Source organism: Uloborus diversus, chromosome 4 (genome assembly GCF_026930045.1).
Source record: "Uloborus diversus isolate 005 chromosome 4, Udiv.v.3.1, whole genome shotgun sequence".
NCBI lineage: Eukaryota > Metazoa > Arthropoda > Arachnida > Araneae > Uloboridae > Uloborus > Uloborus diversus.
This window is the reverse complement of record NC_072734.1, coordinates 64,340,174-64,365,144: the sequence shown is the minus strand read 5'-3', so window position 1 is coordinate 64,365,144 and position 24,971 is coordinate 64,340,174. Positions and strand designations below refer to the sequence as shown.

At 32.0% G+C, this 24,971-nt stretch overlaps 1 protein-coding gene across 1 annotated transcript; it reads right to left on the bottom strand.

Moving 5' to 3' along the window:
* Positions 1 to 9,921: 9,921 nt before the first annotated feature.
* Positions 9,922 to 23,082, bottom strand: LOC129220329 (FGFR1 oncogene partner 2 homolog). The gene is made up of 4 exons (XM_054854728.1): positions 23,011 to 23,082; positions 22,571 to 22,709; positions 20,733 to 20,981; positions 9,922 to 11,838 (listed from the first exon to the last, which is right to left on the bottom strand). The coding sequence occupies exons 2-4, from the start codon at positions 22,703 to 22,705 to the stop codon at positions 11,611 to 11,613; spliced, it is 612 nt and encodes a 203-aa protein (XP_054710703.1). The 5' UTR covers positions 22,706 to 22,709; positions 23,011 to 23,082; the 3' UTR covers positions 9,922 to 11,610.
* Between the last annotated feature and the right edge of the window lie 1,889 nt (positions 23,083 to 24,971).

Sequence of the window (24,971 nt, the reverse complement as noted above, 5' to 3'; positions counted from 1 at the left end):
CTTTTAAATTAGTTTTAAAAATTTGCCAACAGGTGGCGTTTCACGCTGTAATTGCAGTAGAAGTCTCCATAAATAATGCTGCGAAAAGGTTAGTTGTTTCAGCAGCGGCTTAGCCTCTCAGATATGCTTACATATACACTAGAAATTATCGTCCAACCTCTTCACAGCACTATTTGTGGAGACTTATATTGCAATTACAGCATGCAGCACCACCTGTTGGCAATTTTTTAAACTAATTTCTGAGTTCCTGTATATGATTTTTATGGGTTTCACAATGAACATACCATTTATTTTATTCCAATATCGTCCTTTGTTTTCGAGATATTTAATTTTCAAACCAGGGAGTCCTTTGCTGGACACCCTATATATATATATATATATGTGTGTGTGTGTGTAACAATATAAATCATCTTATATTTTTATTTTATATGGTGCTGATTTTACACCAATAATTTTAACAATTGCTTACTGATTGGTTATAATTTATACAGCACAAAAGGAAAAAAAATCGCCCAGAACATCATGACTTGTTAATTAGGTTATGATATAGGATTGAGCAGGAAAGCTTGTTGTTGATGTATGTAAAGCACAAGCAAGTTTATTAGCAACTGCGATGACAACTACACGTGTTTTGTCTGTTTGAAAACCAGCATTACACTGAATACATTTGTATTATCACTTATATTTATTTTATCATATTATATTAAACATTTTAAAAATATGTATATTTGTGGCAAGTGATAAGAGTTAAAAACTAATATAATTACAATAGATTTTTATCTTAATAGAAAATACTTCAAGTAATGGCTTAATTCCTGCTCATAGACATTAAAAAAATTATTTCATTGAGTTTTTCTTTTGAACCCTAACCTAAAAAAGACATTTTATCAGCAATACATATATACACAGAGCCAAATTTCTAGATGGTACAGGTAGACAGTTGCCTAACACAGCAAATTTACTTTTTACTATCCTTAAACAAAATATCCGTACATTTCTTTTTTACGACAATTTTTTTTAAAATAATAACTAGAATAATTTTTATCTATTGCATTGCTCCAAGGCCAAACACTAATAACTTGCTCCAAGCCACAAAAATATTAATAAAATCAGCTTTTTTGCTTACCATTGACTTTTAATTTGGGAACTCTGCTTTTAGATGTTTTTACTTTAGTCAATTTTTCAAGGTTAAGGAGGGTCTGCTTTTTTTTTATTTTTCCGTATATAAAAATATATTGTTGTAAGATGTTGCTTAATTCAAACACAATTTAAACATTGTAGCTGCTATTGTTAAACACAAAGATGACTGAATCTCTTTATCAAATTTGTTTGTAAAGTTATGCATCCAACTTCACAAGAATTCTACAATATCATGCATGCTTGCTTATTATATGAAGTGCGACAAATCTATCTGCATTTGTAATATCATGTTAAAAATAGAAGTTACTCTTAGTCTTCCCTGGATGCGATGGATTGCGCTTCAGATATATTTTTCAAGTAGAATTCAAATCAATATTGTTCAAACTAACAACATAAAATGTCTTCATGTCATTGCTGCAAAGTGATAACGATTATCAAACTGTAAAGCTTTGTGCAATTTTTTTCATTTCACTGTCTTTCAAAATTATTTTAGATGTTACCAGAACTCTCAATAGAGATAAACAAGCAATCATATTTTCAAGATAGGATTTAAAATGTAACCTAATTGAATACTCAACCGAAAGGTGGAAACATGCTCTTAAAAATTCTTTATAGAATTGTTTGTGATTGCAATATTATGTGATAAAAAATATTTATGGAACATTAAAAGGCATCAATTCCATTTCAAATGTAGCATTTTTATTACCATTTCATCAAAAATAAAAAAGTAAGAGCTGATAATTTGGTTTCATTTCATGGATATATTTGAGAAATATGGTGGAACCTTGATTACCCATCTCCTGATTTAACATTTTTCTTGCTTAACAGTCCAGCCAAACCTCTCATTAAATAAATTCAATGTAACTCACAACCACAATACCTTCAAACTGTGACTGAAGCTGCTCTGGCAATATAGAATGAATATAATATATGATATTGTACTCATAAACAATATTGGATACAATATCATATACATGATTGAAGCAAAATATCAGATTATTACTTAGTTTAAATAAAATATGCCTTGCTTCAATGTATCAATTCTTAGGTCCTAATCAATGACGAATAATCGAGGTTTTACTGTTATTGACATTCCTTTTCTCTCAGCTTGACGTACATCACGCAGTTGTTGAAAATTCTACAAAAGGTTTAATATGTCAGGATCATAACTAGTTTTGTTTAACTTGATATGTGCCATGATGTAAAATAGTGTAAGTTTTTGTACTTTTTTTTTTTTTTTAAAGATCTTAAAAGTTCCCTTTATAATCATAGTTTTCTAATAAAACTCTTATTTAAAAAACTCCTTCAACAAAAATTCTACGAAGTTCGATTTTTATGCTGGCTTTACAGCTTGCAACAAGAGCCCAATCTTGGTTGTTTTTCTGCACATATCAGTGGTTCTAATAGTAATTAACATGCCTTCATTTAGACTGATTGGCCTAGCATTTATTTCAGTATTATAAATCACTTTCATTTTGTAGCTATCAAAGCTATAAATATAAAAACAGCATTTAGTGTTTCCCAAAACGCAATTTATTTATTGTATCCTAAATTTATTTCATATAAAAAGTTTTTCTGAAAATAAAGACAAATTTATTTTTGTAGTTGTCACAAGAACACCCTTAAGAGTTTACAACTTTTTTTTTAATCTAATATATATATATATACTAGCTGACCCAGCCACGCGTTGCTGTGGCAAAGAAGTTGGATTAAAATAAACTTTTTCTCATTATTTTGATAGAATCAAATAAATATTTTTAATAGAGCTTAAAATAGTATAGCCGACTTTAAAACATATGAGATTGATAATGGGCGTGATTCAATGTAAAAATGATTCGTAAATGTACCTGGAAAATTATGGACAGCTGATGTGGCCAATTTCTGCCAGTAACATGTCATGCCAAAACCCGGAAAAGTTTTCCGATAAAAGTTAATAACCTTCCTGAAATTATCTCGGAAGCCTCTTGAAAAATTCGAAGATCTTCCCATTTGAAGCTAGACGTGTTTCTGGACATTTAGTGTAAACTTAGGAAGGGATAAAAAAAAAAGCTTAGCACCTTTCTGATTTATTAAGGAACATCTATAAGCAGTAATGCAAACATAGCCAAAGCTTAGCCAGAATTGCAAGCAAGTATCGAAAATTTTTACTCAGTAATGTTTCGGATTTTTTTTTTTTACAGTGCAGGCTGAAGAAAGTACTTATTGAATTCAGTAAGTACTAATTAAATTTTCTATGGAAAAAGCACTATACTTACGCTTAGTAAATTTTGTAAGTATGACTTTGGTCAAAAAAAAGCAAAAATAACTTGAAATTGATAGTAAATATTGAAACTGATTGTAAAATAACCGAATGTAGAAACTAAGCGTAAACCACCATACACTTTTAGATTCTACACTACATTTTATTCACCTCTGCTTTCTCTATAGTTTGTAATCAATAACTTCTTTACAAAATACAATAACTAAATTAAAAACATATAAAAATTAAATTTTTTCAATGAAGTAGATAACATTGACTTCGAACTATTGTTTCTATTATTTGAAAACTGAAAACTGTCTAAGCACTAAGTTGTGCACAATGTTCTTGTTTAATGACTTTTGCTAATACGAAAAGTATGATAACTTTCCACTTGTGAGTAGGCGATATATGGTTGCTCATGAGAGAAATATTTATGTTTCAAGTCCGAACCGAAAGAAGACATTGTTTGTTCTTGAAATCTATTTATGGTCTTTGCAAAAGCTAAACGAATCAAAAATTAAAGCCTTTCAAATGTGTTCGAAAATTATGACGCTATTAATGGATTACGTGGCAACACTAACATTTCTCCTTTAAACTTTCCCGTCAAAATTGTTGACTTTTGATGAAGAAACGTGTACCGTTGCGTAATTTAGGTGGGTTTAAATCGCGAAAAAGAATAAATTGTTGAGCCAATTTTCAACCGGAAATCGTAGTCGCATTCCTGGTGTATCCAGGGAATTTAAAACTTCAGTTGGAATGTTTACTGCTTTGTTTTCAACCACAACTGTATAGGCTTGTTCAGCATCAATGGGAGCTCTTTTTTTCCAGCCAACAGTAATGGCTCATTATTCGCAATAATTGTAGCTAAGACAGCGTCATTGCTCTGTTGTTATATGTTGAAAAATCAGTGCTAACTAAGTCGGTCGCCCAACTATTAAGTGACGGCATATCATAATATCTAAGTGGCAAATTTGAAATTGAAACGCAAAAACCTTCAGTTAAAACTAAAGCTTCATATTCATCTCTGGTGTAAAATCTGGATTTGGATATTTGTGTGTTTGTTAAACTTTATGAAATACGTCTTCAAACGTGAAAGTTATATAGTTTCTCCTTAAAAAATGATGATTGTGTTGGATAGTATGTCGTCAAAATTGTTTTAAACAGTTGACGAATACTGTTTCTTCTTATATCAAACCTGCATTAGAAAGTGTCAACTCCCAATAACTTTGTGCGACCAATAAATATAATGTGACATGCATCGGGATATGTATTTGACAGTCCACAATTGACGATCCACAAATATTCCTGTCTGTACGGGAATGTTTACCGAAAACAAAACTGCTACACAACCAGCGCGATTACAGAGGCAATTATGATTTTAAAAAAATTAAATTTATCTGGGAATAGACTCTTAATTAGTTCACTTTTCGTCCCAACGGCAGTGTAGAAATTTCCTGGCTATTTGTTGTACTGTATATTTTGATACAGTTCAGTTTCACCGTTTCCAATATCCAGCAATTGCTTAGAAAATACTTGTGGGATTAGATTATTTTGCGTTTATACTCGCATGTTCATGGCCAATCGCATTATCTTGAGATTACGCTATAAAAACGATTGTTTCAAACATGCGTTGATTTCATCGGAATAACTGGTAAAGTCTCCCGGAAGTCCCCAATAAGTATTCAGACAATTTCACTGAAAATTTATCGTTGCCGTTCAAATCTTGCATCCCCTGATGTGCTTCGAATGCTCATCGTCATAGATGAGATGTTTTAGAACTAAACAATAAATTCACACTATTAGTGTATAATTAATATTTAATTTGCAATAAAAAATTATTAAATTATCCTATCTTTTAGTTGGCTGTAAAAACGATTGTTTTAAACATGTGTTGATGTTAATCGGAATAACTGGTAATGTCTGCCGGAAGTCCCCAGAGAGTGTTCAGACAATTTCTCCTAAAAGTTTATCATTGCCGTCCAAATCTTGCACAATCCTATGATGTTCTTCGAATGAATGCTTTTACTCATGAACCATAGTACACTTATCCCAAATTATAATTTTACTCTCTTGCAACACTACAGCCATTCCACTTTTTTTTTCTTTAATGTTACACATTGCGTTTAGTTTGTTATGAATATCTAATAGGTAACTTTAAAGTTGAATGTGCTGTTCGTCTACATCTAAAAAAAGTAGCAGCAATGCCTGACGATGCAATTGTCACTGCAATTTTCTGTTGCGAACGTATCTTTGCAAGAATCAATGATATTAAAAATTTCTTGGGGAACAAAATAAAGAAAATAATTGTTTTCCGCTTAAATTCACTAACCTTCAGGAAATTAACCTGATCTATTTTTAAAGAATTCAGTAGTCTTCTTGGTTAAAGGCAGTTATGATTCTGGCACCTTCAGAGAAGCCTAACGCAGGTTTAATATTATAGCCTGGAAACTTCCTGCTTTTCTAAGAAAGCTCTCAAAGCATTAATGCACGCATTGCCAACGCGAAGACAGACTCTGAAGCACGTTGCTCGAATGTAACTGCTCTGCAACTCTTGCAAAACTTCGTGATCCAGATATCTTTTCGCACTCATTGGCTGTCGAGTCAATCTGGACGAACCGTAATTGCTCTGAAACCGATACACCTATTAAATACGTTTAGTTAATCTTGATACTGGTGGAGAAAAATATTTTTCACAACGGTGTGAAATCTGCAATTCGTAGCAATTCAAGGAAACGTTTTGAAAAATATAGTTGATTTTCTCAGGAAGTGAATAATAACCTGTAATATCCCGAAACGTTATATGGAAATTCTAAGCAACATTTCTGAATTTTTTTATCATGGTGTTTTTATTAGTAAGTCATGCGATGTTAGTTATATCGATTAATTAACTTACACCGCCATCTATTAAGAATTTTTAAAACTAAACAAATAATTCACACTATTATTGCATAATTAATATGAAATTTGTAATAAAAAATTATAAAAACTATCCTATCTTTTAAGTTGGACCAAATGACACATAGATATGAAATTTGAGAAAAATCGGTTGAGTAGTTTCGGAGTTTACCCCGAACAAACATCGTGACACGAGATTTTTATATATATAGATATATGCACAAAAATGTCAAAGTTTGTCCTATTTGAGAGTACCCTTATTGTCATGGAGGTTAGGTTATCTGATGGCCACAATGATATTACCATTTTTTTCCTTTAAAAGAACCTCTTTAATAGATTATTTAAAAATTATTTGACATTACTTTTTTTATTTTGGAAATTAGTTACCACACCTGATATATGATCAACAAAGTACTGATATATATATATATATATATATATATATATATATATATATATATATATATGAACAGTTTTCTCTAAATTTTTGATGAATAAAGGGGTTCAAGAATCATTTTTCCAACTATGCAACACTTTATAAACTAAGATTATTCATCTTAATATGATTTCCATTTGTAAGAGAGATGAAAACATGCTATTTTGAAAATATCACGTTAACGATGTAATTTCTCATAGGCAGATTGTCAATTTTTAAAAAGTTTTAGAATCCTTAATTAAATCTTCTGTGAATATTTAATTTGAACTAAATGCATGCTAACTTCAGCAATTGCACACTGGTTTAAAAGACCCCTCAACTGACAATTTATCTCAATGTTAGAGACAGCAGCTCTTTGAATACTCATTTCGACACACACACCAAGATATTCTATATAACACTTTTTAAATAAAAACACAAAATGTTTCAGAGATGTTTATTGCTAATATGAAAATCTTATTGAATATTTTTTATATGTACATCTTTTAAATTCTTCATAAAAATAATTTTATATACAATAGATATAAATAGATAATATGATAAATATCACTTTATATATTAAATTAAAGACAGACAAAAATTTATAACGTTTTATAACTACACTGGGTACAAATACAAGAAAAACACTGATTACTTGTTCCAACTAAGGCAGGCTTTTTGCCAATTCAACAAACAAAACACTTTTTTAAAAACTAAATTAAGCAACAGACCCAATCCATAATTGAGATTCTGTGAACAAAAGAACAGATTGTCAAGCTGGATAACATTCAAAAAGTTTGTAAGATTTCCTTGGTGCAAATAAATATATTTTGTTAGCATGTGATTAAACAAATCTCCATTCATTAACCCTTTTATCTGTAGAGGGCTTTTTTTTTCAATGTAAGGTGGGGTGACTGTAAGCCCAATATTATAATTCTTGTGCATTCCACAAAATTTAACAAATTATAGTATAGTGTGCCTCTGCCTCTGATAAGTTGCAATATGACCTTGAAATAAAGCTCTAGATCAGCGGTTGCCAACCCTTTTATTGAAAATGGTTACCAAAAAATCAAGTCTTAGTCGCCAAAAGTGGCGATCATGTGTTTCTTTATTTCAGATTCATATCTGATATTGTGCTAAGACAACATGTTTCCAATCCTGAGACTTTTAGCGCATTAGTCAAATCCATCTTGGCAACATAATTTTGAGTAAATTCCCTTAAGGTTTTTTTTTTTCACTGAATATATCGTCACTTCAAAGCAATAGTAGGATATCTTATTGTTATTCTTGGTATTAGATGTCTCACTGTTGCTCTGAGATATATATTTTTAAAAATTACCATCAAAAAATCAAAAGTGGCTACTACTTTTTGAGATTCAGGTAGCCAGTGGCTACTATTCAGAATTCTTAGTCTAGAGCTTTACCTTGCCAATGTTTCCCTTTTTTTGAGCAGTTTCAGTGAAAATGGACATGTTATTGTCCTTTATTGTTATTGGTGTAGATTTCAGTTGGAATACTGTTGCATATCTGAAATAACCAAACTCAACTCAGCCCTTTCCCTATTAAAAACCTAAAAATATTCAAAAATCATAAATGTTGTTAAGGTCATAGCCCAACATATCAAAACTACACTATAGGAAAATTTCCAATGATTTTTGTCTCATTTATATATATATAAATACACCTCAAACTAGAGCCGTTATATAGATAAGCCAGCGCATCAGCTTAATTTAGCCATTTTGGATCAGATTTTTCATTGTTGCACAGCTAAGGTTACCACATCAAAGTTTTAGATTTCCCCAAATTTAGCGAAAATAATATTTTATTTTATAACAATTCACGTGTCACTAATAATTGCTCACAGTGAACAATCACCAAACACGATAACTCGTCAGAAAAGACAACCATTCAAACACCCACTCTGATCCAAAAAGGCTAATCTTAAGCTGATGCGTCGGCCCGTATTATATAGGGGTCTTACCTAAAACAGTATCATAAGAGAAACATCTACTTATAAACCCATATTTTGTCGCCTCAGAGCAACAGTAAGACATCTAGGCCTAGAAACAACTATAAGATACCCTACTGTTATTATGGGGCGACAATATGTAAACGCTACAAAACATTTGAATTCAAGTTCAATTCTTCTGAAGTTAATACACAATACCTCTCAAGTTGATGGTTAAGGCAGCATCTAATATTCATTGAATTGCATAATAGTTTTCCTGATTTTCTCCTGTTCAATATGACTCTACTCATTATAAAAACATTGCTTCATTTTTAAGCACACATATTTGATTGCTAATTCTTGCGTACATTCTTATTCTGCTCCCTTTACAAATTCTTTTTTTCTTCCTTCCCATTCATAGAGTAAAGAAATTTACATAGAGAGGCCCCGCCTAAGGTAAAAAGTCGATGAAATTGAAGCCGGAATTATGGGATACAGCGGTGCAATTATGGGTGGGGTTATAATAACAATCAAATAAAGTAGCTGGCAGATTGGTTTACATTTTAATTGGTGTTGTATTGCAATTTCAAAAACGCCCCTCATAAACTTGCAACAATACCTAAGTTTTAACAACTAATTGAGATTTAGTAATGGAATGTATTGAATGAAACTGTATCTCAAGATATTTAGCAAGAAGCTAAGGATCTTGGGATACAGCGGTGCAACTTCCGGCTTCAATTTCTTAGTATAACAGAGCCTCTCTAAGTAATTTCTTCACTCTATGTTCTCATTTCACTTTTTGATCAAGATAAACTTCTTAAATTTATAAATTAAGAAATCTATAAACCTTATCAGACAAGTATACATACAATTATATCACAAAAAAAAAAAAAACTAAGCCGCACCTTGCCTTAAATTTCAATTGTTTATTCAAAGGTCATAAAAATCATAATTCAGTTCTGAATGAGATAAAATATTATAGTGTCATCTAAAAATAACTCATCTAATTTTAGAAATTTATACAATATGAAGTCAAAAGTTCTAAAAAATTAAAATATGGAGAGGGGGGAGAGCAATTATGAGTTATATTCACCAGAGTTAATTTTAAACTAAACAAGAAAATAGCAATTCATTCAAAATTGAAATACAAAAATGAAGTTTATATTATGTATAAAATATCTGGCACATTAATATTTATGTAGGAATTATTTGAACAAAACTTTATATAACAGTTAATAATTCACAAGCTTTTAATGCCCAGATACAGATAAAACCAAAAACGGAATAAAATTTTATTAAAAATATTTTATCTTTTCTTAACTCTGATAAACTGAAATGATACATATTCTTACAAAAATTATTATTTTAATTGAGAGTTTTGAACTTTCATAAGATTGCCATTACTTCAATTTAAAAAATCGTTCAAAATTGATCCATCACCTGATTTGTCAATGTGTAATTTTTTTCTGAAAAGGATGCCTCAAAATACCCAATACATTAACAAGACCATTACGAAAAGACCAAGGGTCTCCAACATTCTTTGCCCAAGGACCACATTGTAAATTTTTGGAGGCGAGGTGGGCCGACAATCCAACAATATTTCAGTCAAATGATCTAGTTAGTGCTAAGTCCCACCCATACACGCCCACAATTTTTTTTAAAGTACTAAGCGCTCAGCAGAGGATTTTTGAGTTTTTCTATGCTTAGTTTTTGTTAAAAATGCTTAAAAGGAAACATACACAGTGAAATCCAGTTACATCAAATACCAATACAGTCAGTCTGCTTAAGCGAATATCAATGGTTCCGACACATCTTATTCGATTAAGCGGAACTTTCAGCAAACTGGGGGTTTTAGTGTACCTGATCTTTTTCTAACAACATTTTAGAATTTTGAAAAACAAAATGGAATCCTTTGTAAGAATATGGGGAAGGGTTTGAAAAATCTTACGTATCTTTACATGGAGAAGGGGGAGGGTTCAAAAGTTGCCAAAATCATCCTTCAATGAATTTCCTCTTATCTATACACAAGAACATTTCTTGCCACTTTTATGAAATTACATTGCATTTTTCCTACTTATGTTTTTTTAACCTCACATGGTGAAAACATTGTTGAAAATCACATAACACCCAAACTCATGTACAAACTATATTGTCCTACCTAAAACAGTGCATTATTTTCCTGATCCACAGTATTCTCGAGATCTCATGTGTTACAGAATAACATAATAAGAGTCTATGCTTAAGAATTTTTCTTCAAAATGTGGGTAAATTATCAACACAAACCAAAATATTTCATCGAATACATTTCATCAACACTTCTGCCAATTGTGAACATTTTTTTGCATAACGTCAAAGAAAAATATGTAAAGATATTTCATCAGCATAAAACAAAAATCTAAAAATATTAGCTATATTGCATAGGAAAAACGGGACCTGTGCCCAACAATATAAATATTTTTTGCCTCATCAAGCTATTTTATCACTTAATACAATATTACTTTTTGTTGTCTCTTTCAAGAAAATTCATGCAAACAAATATGAAAAGCCAATTATATTGGTTCCTGATTTTCATATTAGAACTGACAGAATGCAACCATATCTTTCTTGTCACTTTGTTATACCCACAGTTACACCTTTAAAACTGAAAGAATACAAACCCACAATTTTCTAATTACAAATTCAAATCCTTATTTGAAATGAATGTCAACCATACATATTCCTAGTTACAAATTTAAATCCTTACTTAAAGAAGTGCAACCACATTTTTTAGTCACCAATTTCAATTCTTTTTTTTTTTTTTTTTTTTTTTGTGCACTTTTCATTGTTATAAGATCGAATAGAACGTGACATGACTTTAAAAAAAGTGTTCTCTTCCTAGCTGTGCAGGATACTTTTTCACTCTTCTTTTGGCATGCATCTATTCATATACAATGTATTATTATAAAACATACAATAATGCATCACATTTTCAAACTATGTATCAGTTTGTATTTCTTTATCTACCATCTCCGGTCCATTCAAAGGTTTTTGCAAGGATCCGTAAACCTTGCTTATTTCCAGAAGTTCTAGCAGACCTTTGTTCTCAGTAATCAACTCAGTCAGCTTTTCTTGCTCTGTAACATGGTTGTGGTCATCCATTTTGATAGATTTTTTCATCACATCTGCAATTTCACAAATGCTGTCGGCCATTTTTTGTAATTCCTGGAAATAAAACCAAAAGAGTGATTTATTTCCATCTTTCGGACACTTTGTGCTAAGGAGAGAAACTTCCCGGTAATAATATTTTGCAGATGGTTCTCATGAAGAAGAATATTCATCTAAAATTCAGTTCAAATAGACCAGGGTTTTCAGAGGCGTAACTTGGCCACCTGAAGTGGGATGGGGGGAGGGCAAACTTTTTCTTAAAGGTAAATTTATTTGATTCATATTCTGCCATCCAATTAAAACAATGTAAGAGACATTCTTTTCAGTGGCACACCAGAAAAAAGTTTTTCGGGGGAGGGAGGGGGACATATGGAAAAAGGGGAGAAATTTTGCGATATGACAGGAAAGGTGGGTTCTCAAACAGAAAAATTTTGAAACTTGTAGCTTTAAAAACGCAATTTTAGATTTTGTTCGCTGATGTTAGGGGAACAAAATATACAAGGGTGTCAGCGGAAATTTCTAGAAATTGAAGCTTTAAAAACACAATTGTAGGCCATATTCATCTATATTAGGGTAAGGGATGGAGCTTAGGAACTGTCCCCAATTGATTTTTTTTTTTTTAGTCAAAATCAATTCTTCCTCCCCTGCAAGTTTTTGAAATTGAAGTTTCAAAAATGTAATTTTAGACAACTGTTGAAGATTTTATGGGAAGAAGATCGTGAAGCTCTTCCCTGATAAACTTTTCAAAATTAAGGTGCTAAAAACAAAAGCAATGTTTTATATTCAGACAGAGATTTTTAAACTTAGGTTTCTTAAACGTGTAGTTTAAGAAAACTAATGGGGTTTCTTAAACGTGTAGTTTAAGAAAACTAATGGGGTTTCTTAAACGTGTAGTTTAAGAAACCTAATGGGGTTTCTTAAACATGTAGTTTAATAAACCTAATAGCTTATGATATTGGAGAAAGGCGGTATAGGAACCCTTGAACGGTATTTTCTGAAATTCAAGTCTTAAAAATGGGATTGTAAGTCCATATTTTGATTAGGACCAGTAATTTTTCGAAATTAAAGCTCAAAAAAAAAGCAATTTTAAGCAATTTTCGATATTGTTCAGTAATTGAGGGCTTTCTTCTGGAAAATTTGAAATTGAAGACCTGAAAACAAAATTTGAGATGCTCCATGATACTTCCGGTGTGTGGGGGGGGGAGGGGGAACTTCGGAGGGGCAACAGTATTTTCTTATTTTCAGGCGAACTAGAAAAAAAAAAGAGAAGAAATAGGACGGGAGGGCGGCGATTAGCTGATCAATGGAGCTGTAACTTTTAAATATATTTAATTCAAAGATTTATTTTTTAAAGAAATTAAGATTTCCCCTAACATTACTATTAATTTATAAAAATCACTTTGTTTTCCAAAGACGTATTCTTATCTTCTCATCAATAATTAACAGGATTCGTACGCTCCTTCAAAACTCCTCCAATACTCCTTCATTTAGGAAATTTTTTGGAGGGCCCTTCAAACTCCATCATTTTGGTTTTCATTCCTTCAAAACTCCTTTTTTTTAGTTCATGCATACATAATATTCCTCTATGCAAGTAACTTAAAATCCTTCGATCGGCAACTTAACTTTGTCACAAGGGCAAAGGTATAAGCACGATTTTAATCTGGTATATTTCTTTTTTTATATAGGTGTGATTTACAAATTGACCGTACAAGTCATAAAAGTTGAAGGGGGAAATATTAGATGACTAAGACATTTCATAACTGAAGTAAAACATGCTTAAATGGTGCTCGGCTGTTTTTTTTTTTTTTTTTTTTCAAGTTTTATGATTATTGTGTTTTCCTCCACCACTCTCTCAGCAGCAAAAGTCAGGTTGTCTAATTATTATTTAAATATTTAAAAATACATAAGTAGCTATACTATATTAAGTGGTTGTTTTTAAAAACAATTGTTTAGTATGTGCAGTTATGATATTGTCAAAAGGATCATCCACAAGTGATGTCATGCCTTGAGGGGGAGATCATAGATCTTTAAAAGGGATAGATAGGCCTTTCTCCTACAGCGCAGCGTATTTCGCCCAGAGAACGTGGGGTCATCATGATTCTTCCGAGAATCACGTGATCAAGGGACGTCGTGTCTCCCTCTTCTCGGGCAGCAGTGATATAACAATGCGAAGCGTCGTTAAAAGTCTAGGATTGTCTGAAGATTTTTCATTATACTTATGTGAGAAATCTCTATATGTGTGAATCTGAGATTTTCTAGCGAAAGAGGGTTTGATTAATTTTATTAAAAAATAAAGACATACTGAGTCTAGCAGAAATCTTTCTTTCTGCTAAAGGCAAAAAAAGTCCCCATGCAGAGTCGAAATTAAGAATATTTTGAACAATTTATTGTAGATGCCGAGCATTATATTAAATCACTAAAAACAAGCGATGGAAAATTAGTTATAGTATGTCCGCGAAAAACTGGATTTTTAGGTTTCCTAATTTCTATGAAAAGTGTGCTGGGAGCATATGAAAAGTATGTAGGTGCCCGAATTCCAGTTCTAAACTGCATAATGACTTATAAGCTTACTCAGGATCACCTTGAAACTTTTTTCAGTGCAATCAGGTTGAGGGGGGATTCAACAATAATCGTCGGACAATTTCGAAGTGCGAAAAAAGATTATTCATTCATACGAAAATTAAAGAGTCTAGTTCTTCAAATTGCGCTGATTTTGACAACCTTCAAATGCTAAGATTAAATTTGAAACGTCACAAAAATGCTTTGAAAGAAAGCCTTTTCTTCCGATTCCTTTGACAACGATTTGGAAGATTCAGAAATCATCTCAATTAACATGACGCAGTATATTAATGATCTCTCTGACTACGCTGGATTTTTTGTCCGGCAAGTGCACTCTGTTGTGAACTGCGACGACTGATGATGATAACTTATTATACTATATAAGTATGTTATATAAGTATGATAACTTATTGCAAGATTGCAGCCATTGAAATAAGTACTTTTATGTAGAACAACTGAGCGAGAATGAAAAAGTTTTGGGAGTAAAACATAAAAATATAATGTTACTCATGAAACTACAAGAGTTATGAGAAAAATTTCGAATTCCGTTTTTTAGCCTACTTTCCCAGTAAAAGTCAGAAAAAGGAGAAAAAAGCATGAAAAAAGGCTTAATGCATCTTAAAAATACCGCAAAAAACAAAAAAAAAGTCAAAAATAAATGAAATAATTAAATAAATAACGAAAAATTAAAAATTGGAAAGTAGGGTATTGAGATGGGGAAAAATGTCTGTCCGTCCGTCGGTCTGTCTGTCTGTTCCCCCCTAATAGCTTTTGAATGAATAGTCCGATTCGAACAAACTTTTTTTTTGTTCGAAAGATCTCGGCGAGGACACCTCATTCCCATATTTCACTTTTTGATTTGAACTATTTTTTGTTCAATTTTGAACAGTTAAAAAAACTTAACATTAGCGCCTTCGGGGAAATTCAAGGCAATTCCGAACTGTGAGGCGAATTTGCTTGAAACAAACTTTGTAGGGAAAAGCTTTTGATGAAAAACTTAAACATAAAATATATTTTTGATTTGAACAATTTTCCGTTCAATTTTGAACAGTTCAAATCCCTTAACATTAGCGCATACGGGGAAACTGAAAGTCAATGTAGATTCCGTACTTGAAGGCGGATTTACTTCAAACAAATTTTGTTGGAAATAGCTCTTGACGCCAAACTCCAGATTCCGACCCCGAGAATTTAGGGGCACCCGACTCCGACTCTTGTACCCGACAATTAATCGGACTCCGACTTCCCGACTTCGATTCTGACTTCGTGGCTTTGGCAAAAATTTATACACTGAGGACAAATGACTGACTCCGATTCTTGGATATTCGACTCCGACTCCTTTATCCCAAAATGAGATTGACTCCGACTCCGACTTCGCAGCTATGGTTTTAAGTGTGAAATACTTATTGTTGATATGACTTGTTTTTATTTTCACGCTAAAGTTTTAATTTAGGTATTCAGTTTTCGGCGAATAAACTCGAAGTCATTTATGTTTCTACATAAAGATATGCGCAGACGATTTTTTTTTTTTTTTGACAATGAAAATTATTTCTTTAAGTTGACATTTTATTGTTTTTATTTATTTTGGTAAGTGCATTAATTCATTTAAAAAATTATTTTTTGGCAACAGAGGAAGAAGAAACAATTTTTTTTTTGTTTATATGATGTATTTATTTCAATGAGCTTATTAATTTTAATTATAATTTTTTCGTTTTGAAAGCTGTTAAAGAATTTTTTTTAATGGAAAAAAGTGTATTAGCTGCTTTGTTTACAAGGTGCTGCTATTTTATTTGTTCGTTTTTTTTTTCTTAATTAGATGAGTGAGGAATATTTTATTCCTAGAAATCAGTTAAAGATATTAAAAAAATGTTTGAAACAATTTGCGATTTTAGCTATTTTTGAGAATATTGATCAGGTACTAGAAAGTAGTATGGGTATACGGGAAAGTAGGCTCGTTTAGTTCCAGTCGGAACTTCTTGTTCTATGTTTAGATAAGCATATGTTGCAAACAGAAGCAGCAGATTTTCTCGTTAAAAAGTTTATAAAATTAATCGTTACTAAAGATTTAAGCGTTATAATGTATCGCGCAGTCAATTCAAACAATGAAAATAATTCACAATACCAATAAGTAGGGAAGTAACAAAATTAATATTGTTAATAGACAATAATCACTAATTTTCTTCACCCTCGAGTTTAAATTGTCAAAATTACCATATTCTGTGGGACGAGAAAAAAAAGAAGAAAAGAAAAATTAGGGAGGGGGCAGAAGTCAAATGACCATTCATGTAGCTTATAATTGCAAATGAATTTATTTACTGAGTACTTAAAAAAAAACACTGAAGTTGCTTAAAAATTAGGAGCAAACCAAAGTTATTGGTTTGGCTAATATAGTGTTGGTGCGAAACACATGCGAATATTAGAATCTTATTTAATTGAGTTGATATTCGATACTATTTACATTTGTATTTCTAATTGGTTTATGGTTTTAGATAGGGTTTTATGTTAAATTGTTGCACTGGCTTCAAAAGTTGTGGGGAAAAGCACGCATTGAAACTATTTATCTGTATTTGAAAAATTTGATTGAAATAAAAGAAAATTTATAAGGTCAATTTTTGTTCAAGATTTTTGAAGACATCTATTTCTACTCAGTATTTAAAGCACTTGAAAAAAAAGTTTAAATAGCTTGTGCGCCTGCTTCAAAAGTTATGATGGGAAAATATCTAATGAACCATTCCATGAAAAAGCTGTCATTTTGTCCCGCATTTCATTAAAAAGTAATAACTTAAAAAGGTAACAAAGAACATTTTTTGCAAAAGTACAACAAATACATTTGCGATTTCCTAATGAAAAAAAAGTTACCTTTTTTAATTATTTTTAGTGAAAAATATGAGGTGTTACGTGAGGGACAGAGTGTTCCCTTTTTCTTTAATAATGGGTAAAATGCTTTAATTGAACCCATGATTAAAGGTTGGTTTAACCCATGCATAAAGCATTTAACTCATGGGTTAAATGCTTTAATTTCCCTTAATTGTGCAAATGATCGCAGCGCAAAGTGATTCTCTTCAATAAGGGAAACAGTTTCTTGTGAGGGGTGTCCCTTGATCACGTGATGTCCAATGGGGGATGTTGACGCGCGCTCTGAGGAGAAAAGTGGGGAGAAGGCACATCTATTCTATTTTAAGATCTATGGGGGAGATGGGTTCATGAAATTGTGACAAGGGGAAGAGAGAGGGTGACAAAAAGTGACATCACATAGTTATCGTAACACTAGCTGCGTTCACAACACACTTTTCGACCCAGTAAATCCTCGCTCTGGCTCTGCAAAAAACCGATTGAAAAATTCCTCGTTTCCATGTAAAAAGAGGTTTCCAATTGTGACATAGAAAGCAAATTCTACCCAGCATCCTCAGCGGCCAGTAGACGAACTTGTTTCGTGTAATGCATTCTGGGTAAATTTCCGCATTGCCCCCAGAAGCAAGCAGGAGGAGAAAAAATCCACATATACCCCACAAATAACCGGAATTCGGTGAAAAGCAGGTTTTTTCCAGGGTCGAAAGAGTCCATGGAAGTGGCACTAATATGTTTATAAAGAATATGACATGTGACAAGAGGAGGAGTAAGGTGAAGTATGACAAAGGGGGTAGGGGGTCAAATAAGTTGAAAATAACCGCGACATCATTTAAAGACAGCCTATTAGAATTCCTTCAAAATCTCATTTTACTCTTTCAAAACTGCCCCAATACTCCTTCATTTTATTTTGGAAATTGAGTACAAACCCTGATAAAGAATACCTTTGAAAAACATTCAACTCAGCATTCTGGGCTTCTGATTGCGCTGCTGTGGTGCACTTTAAAACAAATAAACTATGGGTTGAAATTAGTTATTGGTGGTTCACTACAAGGATACAACTTTTGCATATAATTCATTGCAACTGCATCGGTAATGTATGAATTACATTTTATTATCATTTGATGATAAGGTAAGGATCATTTGAAAAACAATTCCAAAAAAATCTTTTGCTTAAAAAACTAGGGGGGGGGGGGGCAAAACAATAACTCTGCCCATGACTGGAAAAAAGTAGGGGGACACTTGCCCCCTCCCCCAGTTTACGTCTATGCAGGGTTCGTACTAGGATGCGGGATTGTGCATATTCGAGCAGCTTTTTCTAAAATTCCACTCAATAAAAATGTATTTGCTGGCAGTTCCCACTGATTACCATTAACAGAAATACGCTGGAAAAATGGCGAAAGTTTTCATCTCGGATTTTTTCATTTTTCTTTCAAGAGGTCGCCAATATAAATGGAATGGTTTACGATAATTTTCAACTGCCATGTTATTATCGATGCACAAAAAAATTTAAGAATTTAGCCACAAAGAAACAGGAATAAAAGATTGAGAATAGATTTTATAACAATTGTGAGTATTTCATTAACACATTTAGTCTTCATTGATTTAAAAAAAAAAAAGATTATCTAGCAGAAATTAGGATATTTTATTGTTAATTCTTCTTTTCAAAAAGTAGCTAGTATATCTAGAAATTCTAGGAAACAAATGGAAGGTTTGCTTTTGATGTTATGCTCCTTACATAAGTTTTGTGCCACATGATAAGCTACTTTATTTAAATTAATATTTATCTAAAATTTTCAGGAAAAAAAACTATAGCTTGACTGCGAACACATGACCCTTGTCAATTATTTGAGAAAACGAGTGCATTCCTTAAAATAGGTAGAGAAAGAATAAAGGACATGCGCCATATTTTTGAGCTTAGCAACATTTTGGTGATATAAGAAAAAATGTACTTCTAATTTATGTTATGTGATTATTTAGGTCTCAAAGGTTTGAGTTGCAGCAATAACTCTGTCGGGTTGGCGAAAAATTAAAAACCATAAGCTTTACATTCTTTATTGCATCCCTACACTCGTCAATTTTCAATTGAAATTAATTATAGGAGGCGTTATCTCTGACCAATGGCTGCTGAAAGAAGTAAAACTCAGACCCACCCACTTAAGTAGGAGGCGACCTGTCCAATGAGACATCTGCCTTGACTGCACAGAAATAAAATGTTTTACCTCTTGGGATTTTTTTTTTTTTTTAAATTCCAAGGTAATGTATTTAAGCTCTAGAACCAATGACACATTTCCAAATTCTGTTCCAACTTTTCTCTCCATATTGCCCCTTCACAAAAATGGTCAATTCTGAGAGAAGGCGGAGCCTAGGGTCAACTCTTCGCAGAAGGACTTTACTCCTACTAATTTTTAAAACCCCTATTTAAAATTTTAGTCTGAGAGGGAGATCCTACCTTACTTTTCCCCTAGCATGAACCCTGAGACACACATGTTAAATGTGAATGAATTTCTTCAAAACAAGAACTTACATAATGAATACATATTTCCTTTTATACAATAAGCACCTTCATGCACAGCGCCCTATACTACCTTCACTTGGCTTATTGCAACATGCAATTATACTGCAAATGCTTTTATATTTTCCCCTCTGACCCCCTTCAAAAGCTGCCCCTACATTTTCAGATGAACCTGTATGATTTATGACAAGTTGAAAGGCAGGATGTGTACACTATTTGCAAAGTAAAAATCAAGGACATTCCAAGCCTCTTCATGGAAAAAAATCAAAGATGTGGTACCAATGAAATAAATGGAAACAAATTAATCACATTACATTTTAAAACAGATAGATGCATTTAAAACTATTTAGTTACATTATTTTAGTTGAAATGAATTAATTTCATATTCAATACTGTACAAAATCCTAGACTGTAAATTTAATGGTATGTTCATTTGCTTAGACAAAACATTAAAAATATTTCCAAAACCTAAGTTATTCAGAAATTAATAATATTTTAAGCAGTACCTTAATAGATATTTTTATCAATAAATATTTTCAACAGTGAAACAGATAAGCAACAATTGATGCAAATATGATTATTTTATCTATCCCCAGCAATCATAATTTTTAAATATTCATAAAACAAGGAATTCAAAATATACTTAATGCTATTAACCCAGAATATTTAATTGAAAAACATATTAAAGTTGTCATATTCCTGTAAATAAACCAACTATTTTTGGTGCAAAATGCCACAATGTGGAAAAAATACATTTCTGCCAGAACAGTTTTCCCCAGTTTATTCCACCTTTGGCAAAACCAACCTTTTTGTAGCGGGAGATTTCTATATCATTCGTTTTATTACACCAATCATGTCTCGTGCTAGACATGCCGAAGTAAGAAAATTACAAATTTTGCAAACATTATATTGATTTTCCAGGATCTTCAAGTCCTTGGAAAAATAAAAAATAAAAATTCAAGGGCTTTCAAGTTTTTCCAGGTTGTGTATGTACTTTGGAAAAGTTTAAACATAAAATTAATAAATAACTTGCCTGTGTGTTCTTTTTGTAATTATTCCCATTTTGTGCTTTATTGGAGTGCACTAAATGAGTAATTTGCTGCCTATATTTGCTCATGATTAGTTCAAGGACAGACTGGTGCTCTTCGAGCATGTCTCTGAGCTCTCGATTCTCCTGTTGCAACTCTCGAATGTGTTTATTCTCTTGCTGCACATTGAAGACCAGTAGAGGGCGACTCCTCACTTGGTTGGTCAAGTTCTGGTCCGTCACGTCTTCGTTGTACTGAGTGATACATAATTATACCAATCATTAGTATTCAAAGGTTGATAAATGAATAATCTACATCAAAAAAGCATAAATTGCCAATACATTGCAACATACTACAATTTCAAAGTGACTGCAAAACTTCATCATAGAAGAAATGTTTAATACACACAACAACAAAAACTGAGTGAACCGGATTTGAGCACGAGCAAATGAAAGAATATACACTTACAATTTTTGTTGTTATGTGTTGAAGATTTTACAACTTCATTGTACCCTTAAAAACTTCAAAAATATGAAATTATGAAAAAAATATATATACATCATGGCAGAACTATGATCCATTTCCTTAAAAAATTGTAGCTGTTGGGAGTGAAATTTTCGGAGTTATGTCAATAAAAGTTTTAAAACTTAAAAATAGTTTATGCTGGATTAGTTTGAACATTAATAAATGCACCTTTAAACTGTATAATGAAAATCAATTTTTATTTAAGTAAGTAGCTTTTTTATTGACTTTATTGATTCATTAATCAAACTTGTCAAAAAATCTACTAAGCAAGGTTTAACAAAATTATAAACATCTAGGGAGCACATTTGGAGTTTTAGGGACATATATGGACAACCCAAATATGTCCATTGTGTTTTATATCTGTAAGTTATCTCAAAAAAATTGAAGAAATAAGGTATTTAAAATAATTTTTCAGCAACAAAGACCCTCACTTTTATGCTTTGGTAGTGTATAATTCATGTTACGTTTGGATTGAAGTATGGCAGTTAAAATAATTTTGCAAGTGCAGAAAAAAAATATTTTACTTTCCTCTTTGTACCTTATAAAAGCTTTTCAAATAGGTACAATATGACATGTCCTATGTTTAAGCCAGAATGCTTCCATTTAATAATACAGAAACTTTAAATAAAAAGTTTCCTAATACCTGGAGAAATAATAGAGTAACTGATAAAAGGAGACAAATAGCTACATTATGCATCTAAACCTTTCTTTCAAGACCGAACAATAAAAGTTTAACCAGGGTCTTTAATTGAGAAAATATCAATGCAGTTTTCAGAAAAGGTTTAGATATTATGGTAGGATAGAAGATCATTCCAAGTAGACTTCTAAATTTTGATATGTCTAGAATGTCCAAATTCCTACAGAATCCAAAATTAATTGGCGAAAGAAACAGTTTAGTCGTACAGTTTTGGGAGAATGAAGAAATTTCCACCTAATGTGAATTCAAGCCATTTGTCCTTTATTTTTTAAATGTTTTTACATCTTCTAATTTTTGAGCACATGCATTTAAATATATTTGGTGTAGGACTATGTTTAGTGAATAAAAATTAAGAAAAGAAAAGAAAAAGTTTAGATTTATATTTCAAAAAAATTGAATATGTGCACCATCTCCCCTTACACTTCATATTAACTTCTTGACGTTTTGGGAAGATAGCAAAATATTTGGTGATGATCTTAACAGCAAAAAAGGATAAAAATAAGTGACTGTACCTGGTCTAACAGTTATTAACGTTTGAAAATTCAATGATCGTTTTTTAAAAAATTATACTATTAAATGGAAAAGTATGACAAACCTACAGAAAATTTTTAAATTATTTACCTCTTTCATTGATTCAACATTCTTATAGAGAGTTTGTGTTTGAGAGATGATTGCATCAGCTGTTGAATCATGTTCCCGTAAACGACTGACAAGACGTTTGGCATCGTTCAGAATCTGATGAACCGTAACGGACATACTTCTACAAAGATAAGACAAACTACTGTCATTATACTGTGTTTTCATTCAAATCATTAAAATATTTCATGCTTCGGTTTTCCAAAAACAATTGAATTTTAGCAAATAAACTTCAAACATCGTCATACACATCTATTACGTATATGTACACTACTGATGCATCTTAAGTTTTCGCGCAAAAAAATACACAGAGACAGTTAATAAACACTAAAATACAAACATTTTAAACATCTATAAAAATATTGAGCTTAAGATGTATGTATAAAAGCTTCTAATAATAATTAATTTCAAGCAATCACACTCACCATCCACTTTTTAGCAGAAATTCTGAAAAATAGTTCATAACTACGTTACAATCACAGTGAATCTAGTATAATCGAAAACCGAAACCTATGCGGTAATCAACGGAGTACCGTGGAGGAAAAGATAGGGAAAATGAGGGATTTTTTTATGCTTGTTTTCGCTTTTTCTCCGATTGCGTAAATGCGGAGGAGGGGGAGGGGATTTGACAGAAATTAGATGCAAAATCAAACCAGTGGGTGACATTGGAAAATCCAGCATTGGTTCACTCTTTTGTAAATGGATTTCAAATCTTTGTAAAACCTTTTTCTCTTTTTTCCTCCCTGCTGCGCTGCAGCCATCCTAAAAAAGCGTCGAATTATCTGCTATCTCAACCCTTCACAGTCGACCCCGTCAAGGGCGGCTGTGAGGCTGCAGCCGCCCCTAGACCAGAATTAAAGTTTTTTTTTTTTTTTTTTTTTTTTTTCAGCAGTAGCACATACAGAGAAAAAAAAACATACAGAAAGAAAATTCTAAACTAAAAATTTTGATTTGCTTTTAAATTACAGCTCTTATTTAAATAAATAATTACAGTGATATTTTTACATCCTAATTTGTTTTGGGAGAGACTAACTCATTTCTCGATAACCTCAGTAATGGTTAGGATTATTTGGATATTCATAGAGTCCCTATATGAAAACGTAGTTTTCAGAGTTGCGACAACAGCTACGCTCGGAAAGCGCAACCGGTTACAGGAGAAAGATAGGGTTGCCGCCGAGCTGCAAGATTGGCTCCTTGTTCGCTTTCGAGTTTCATTACAAAAAAATAGTCACAAGCGGGAGCGGGAAGAGTGGCAGAAACGGGTTCTGAAGGATGTAAGCACGCGGATTCGAAAATGCATGCTGTCAATAAATGAAACGCTCGATTTTGATTCAAACATTAGAAAAAGACAAAATGGCCCTGTGTTAGCAGAATTTAAAGCAGATTTTTTCTTTAACCTTATTCTCTTTAATACGATTAATTTTAAATTAATCAAAAGATTCTGAGACAACGAAAATTATATTATAGTTTGAATTGATTCAAAATGAATGAAGGAATAAAAACTGATTAAGAAAATGAAAATAAATAAATAAGCAACAAATAACGAACATAAAAAATTGCTTGTTTTTGCTACATTAGTTAAGTTTTATAAAGATTTTTGAACATAGAAATATTTCTTCAATTGATATCAAAAGCATTGCTTATTTATTTTTTTTTTCTATAAAAGGAAAAAAAATACAATTTTCTGATTTAAATGGAAAAGTTTAGCATTAGCTTAAAAATTCCGAAAGGAAATATATGCCTGGGATGTCCACCTACGGGGGGGGGGGGCACCCATGTATATGCAAAGGAATGTTTGAAAGAGTAATACTAGAAATATGCAGAAGCTTAAAACAAGGTATCCTATCCAGGCCCGGATCTATATATTTTGGGCCCCCCAGCAACAAAATCTCTATAACCCCTCCCCAGAGTCCATCAGTGTGTATTTGTAACATTAAATAAGTCTTAGTGCTAGGTTTTTTTCAATTTTTTTTTCTTCAATTTCATAGGCCGTTGGACCCCTTAAGACCTGGGACACCCCACACTGTGGGGATCCTATCTCGCTCCCCCCCCACTCCAAAAAAAATTAAGAACCTCTGAATATTTCAATGGTTTAGTGGGCACACCTAGTTAATAGATTAATTTGTATTTAGTTGAAAACGAAATTATATTAATCAGAGGTCATTTTTATTTGAAACTAGATGCAGATAGAAATATTCAGAAATGAATTGGGAAGTTAAGGGAGGGGGGCGTGTATTTTGACATATATTTTTTTAACATTCGTATATGCATAAGAAACAGATGTCTCCATTGTTTTATATTTATTTCTTGAAAGTACACTATCTATTATTTAAAATTTTCAACAACATTTTTATACCAAAACAATACTAGAATGAAAGGTAGTTAG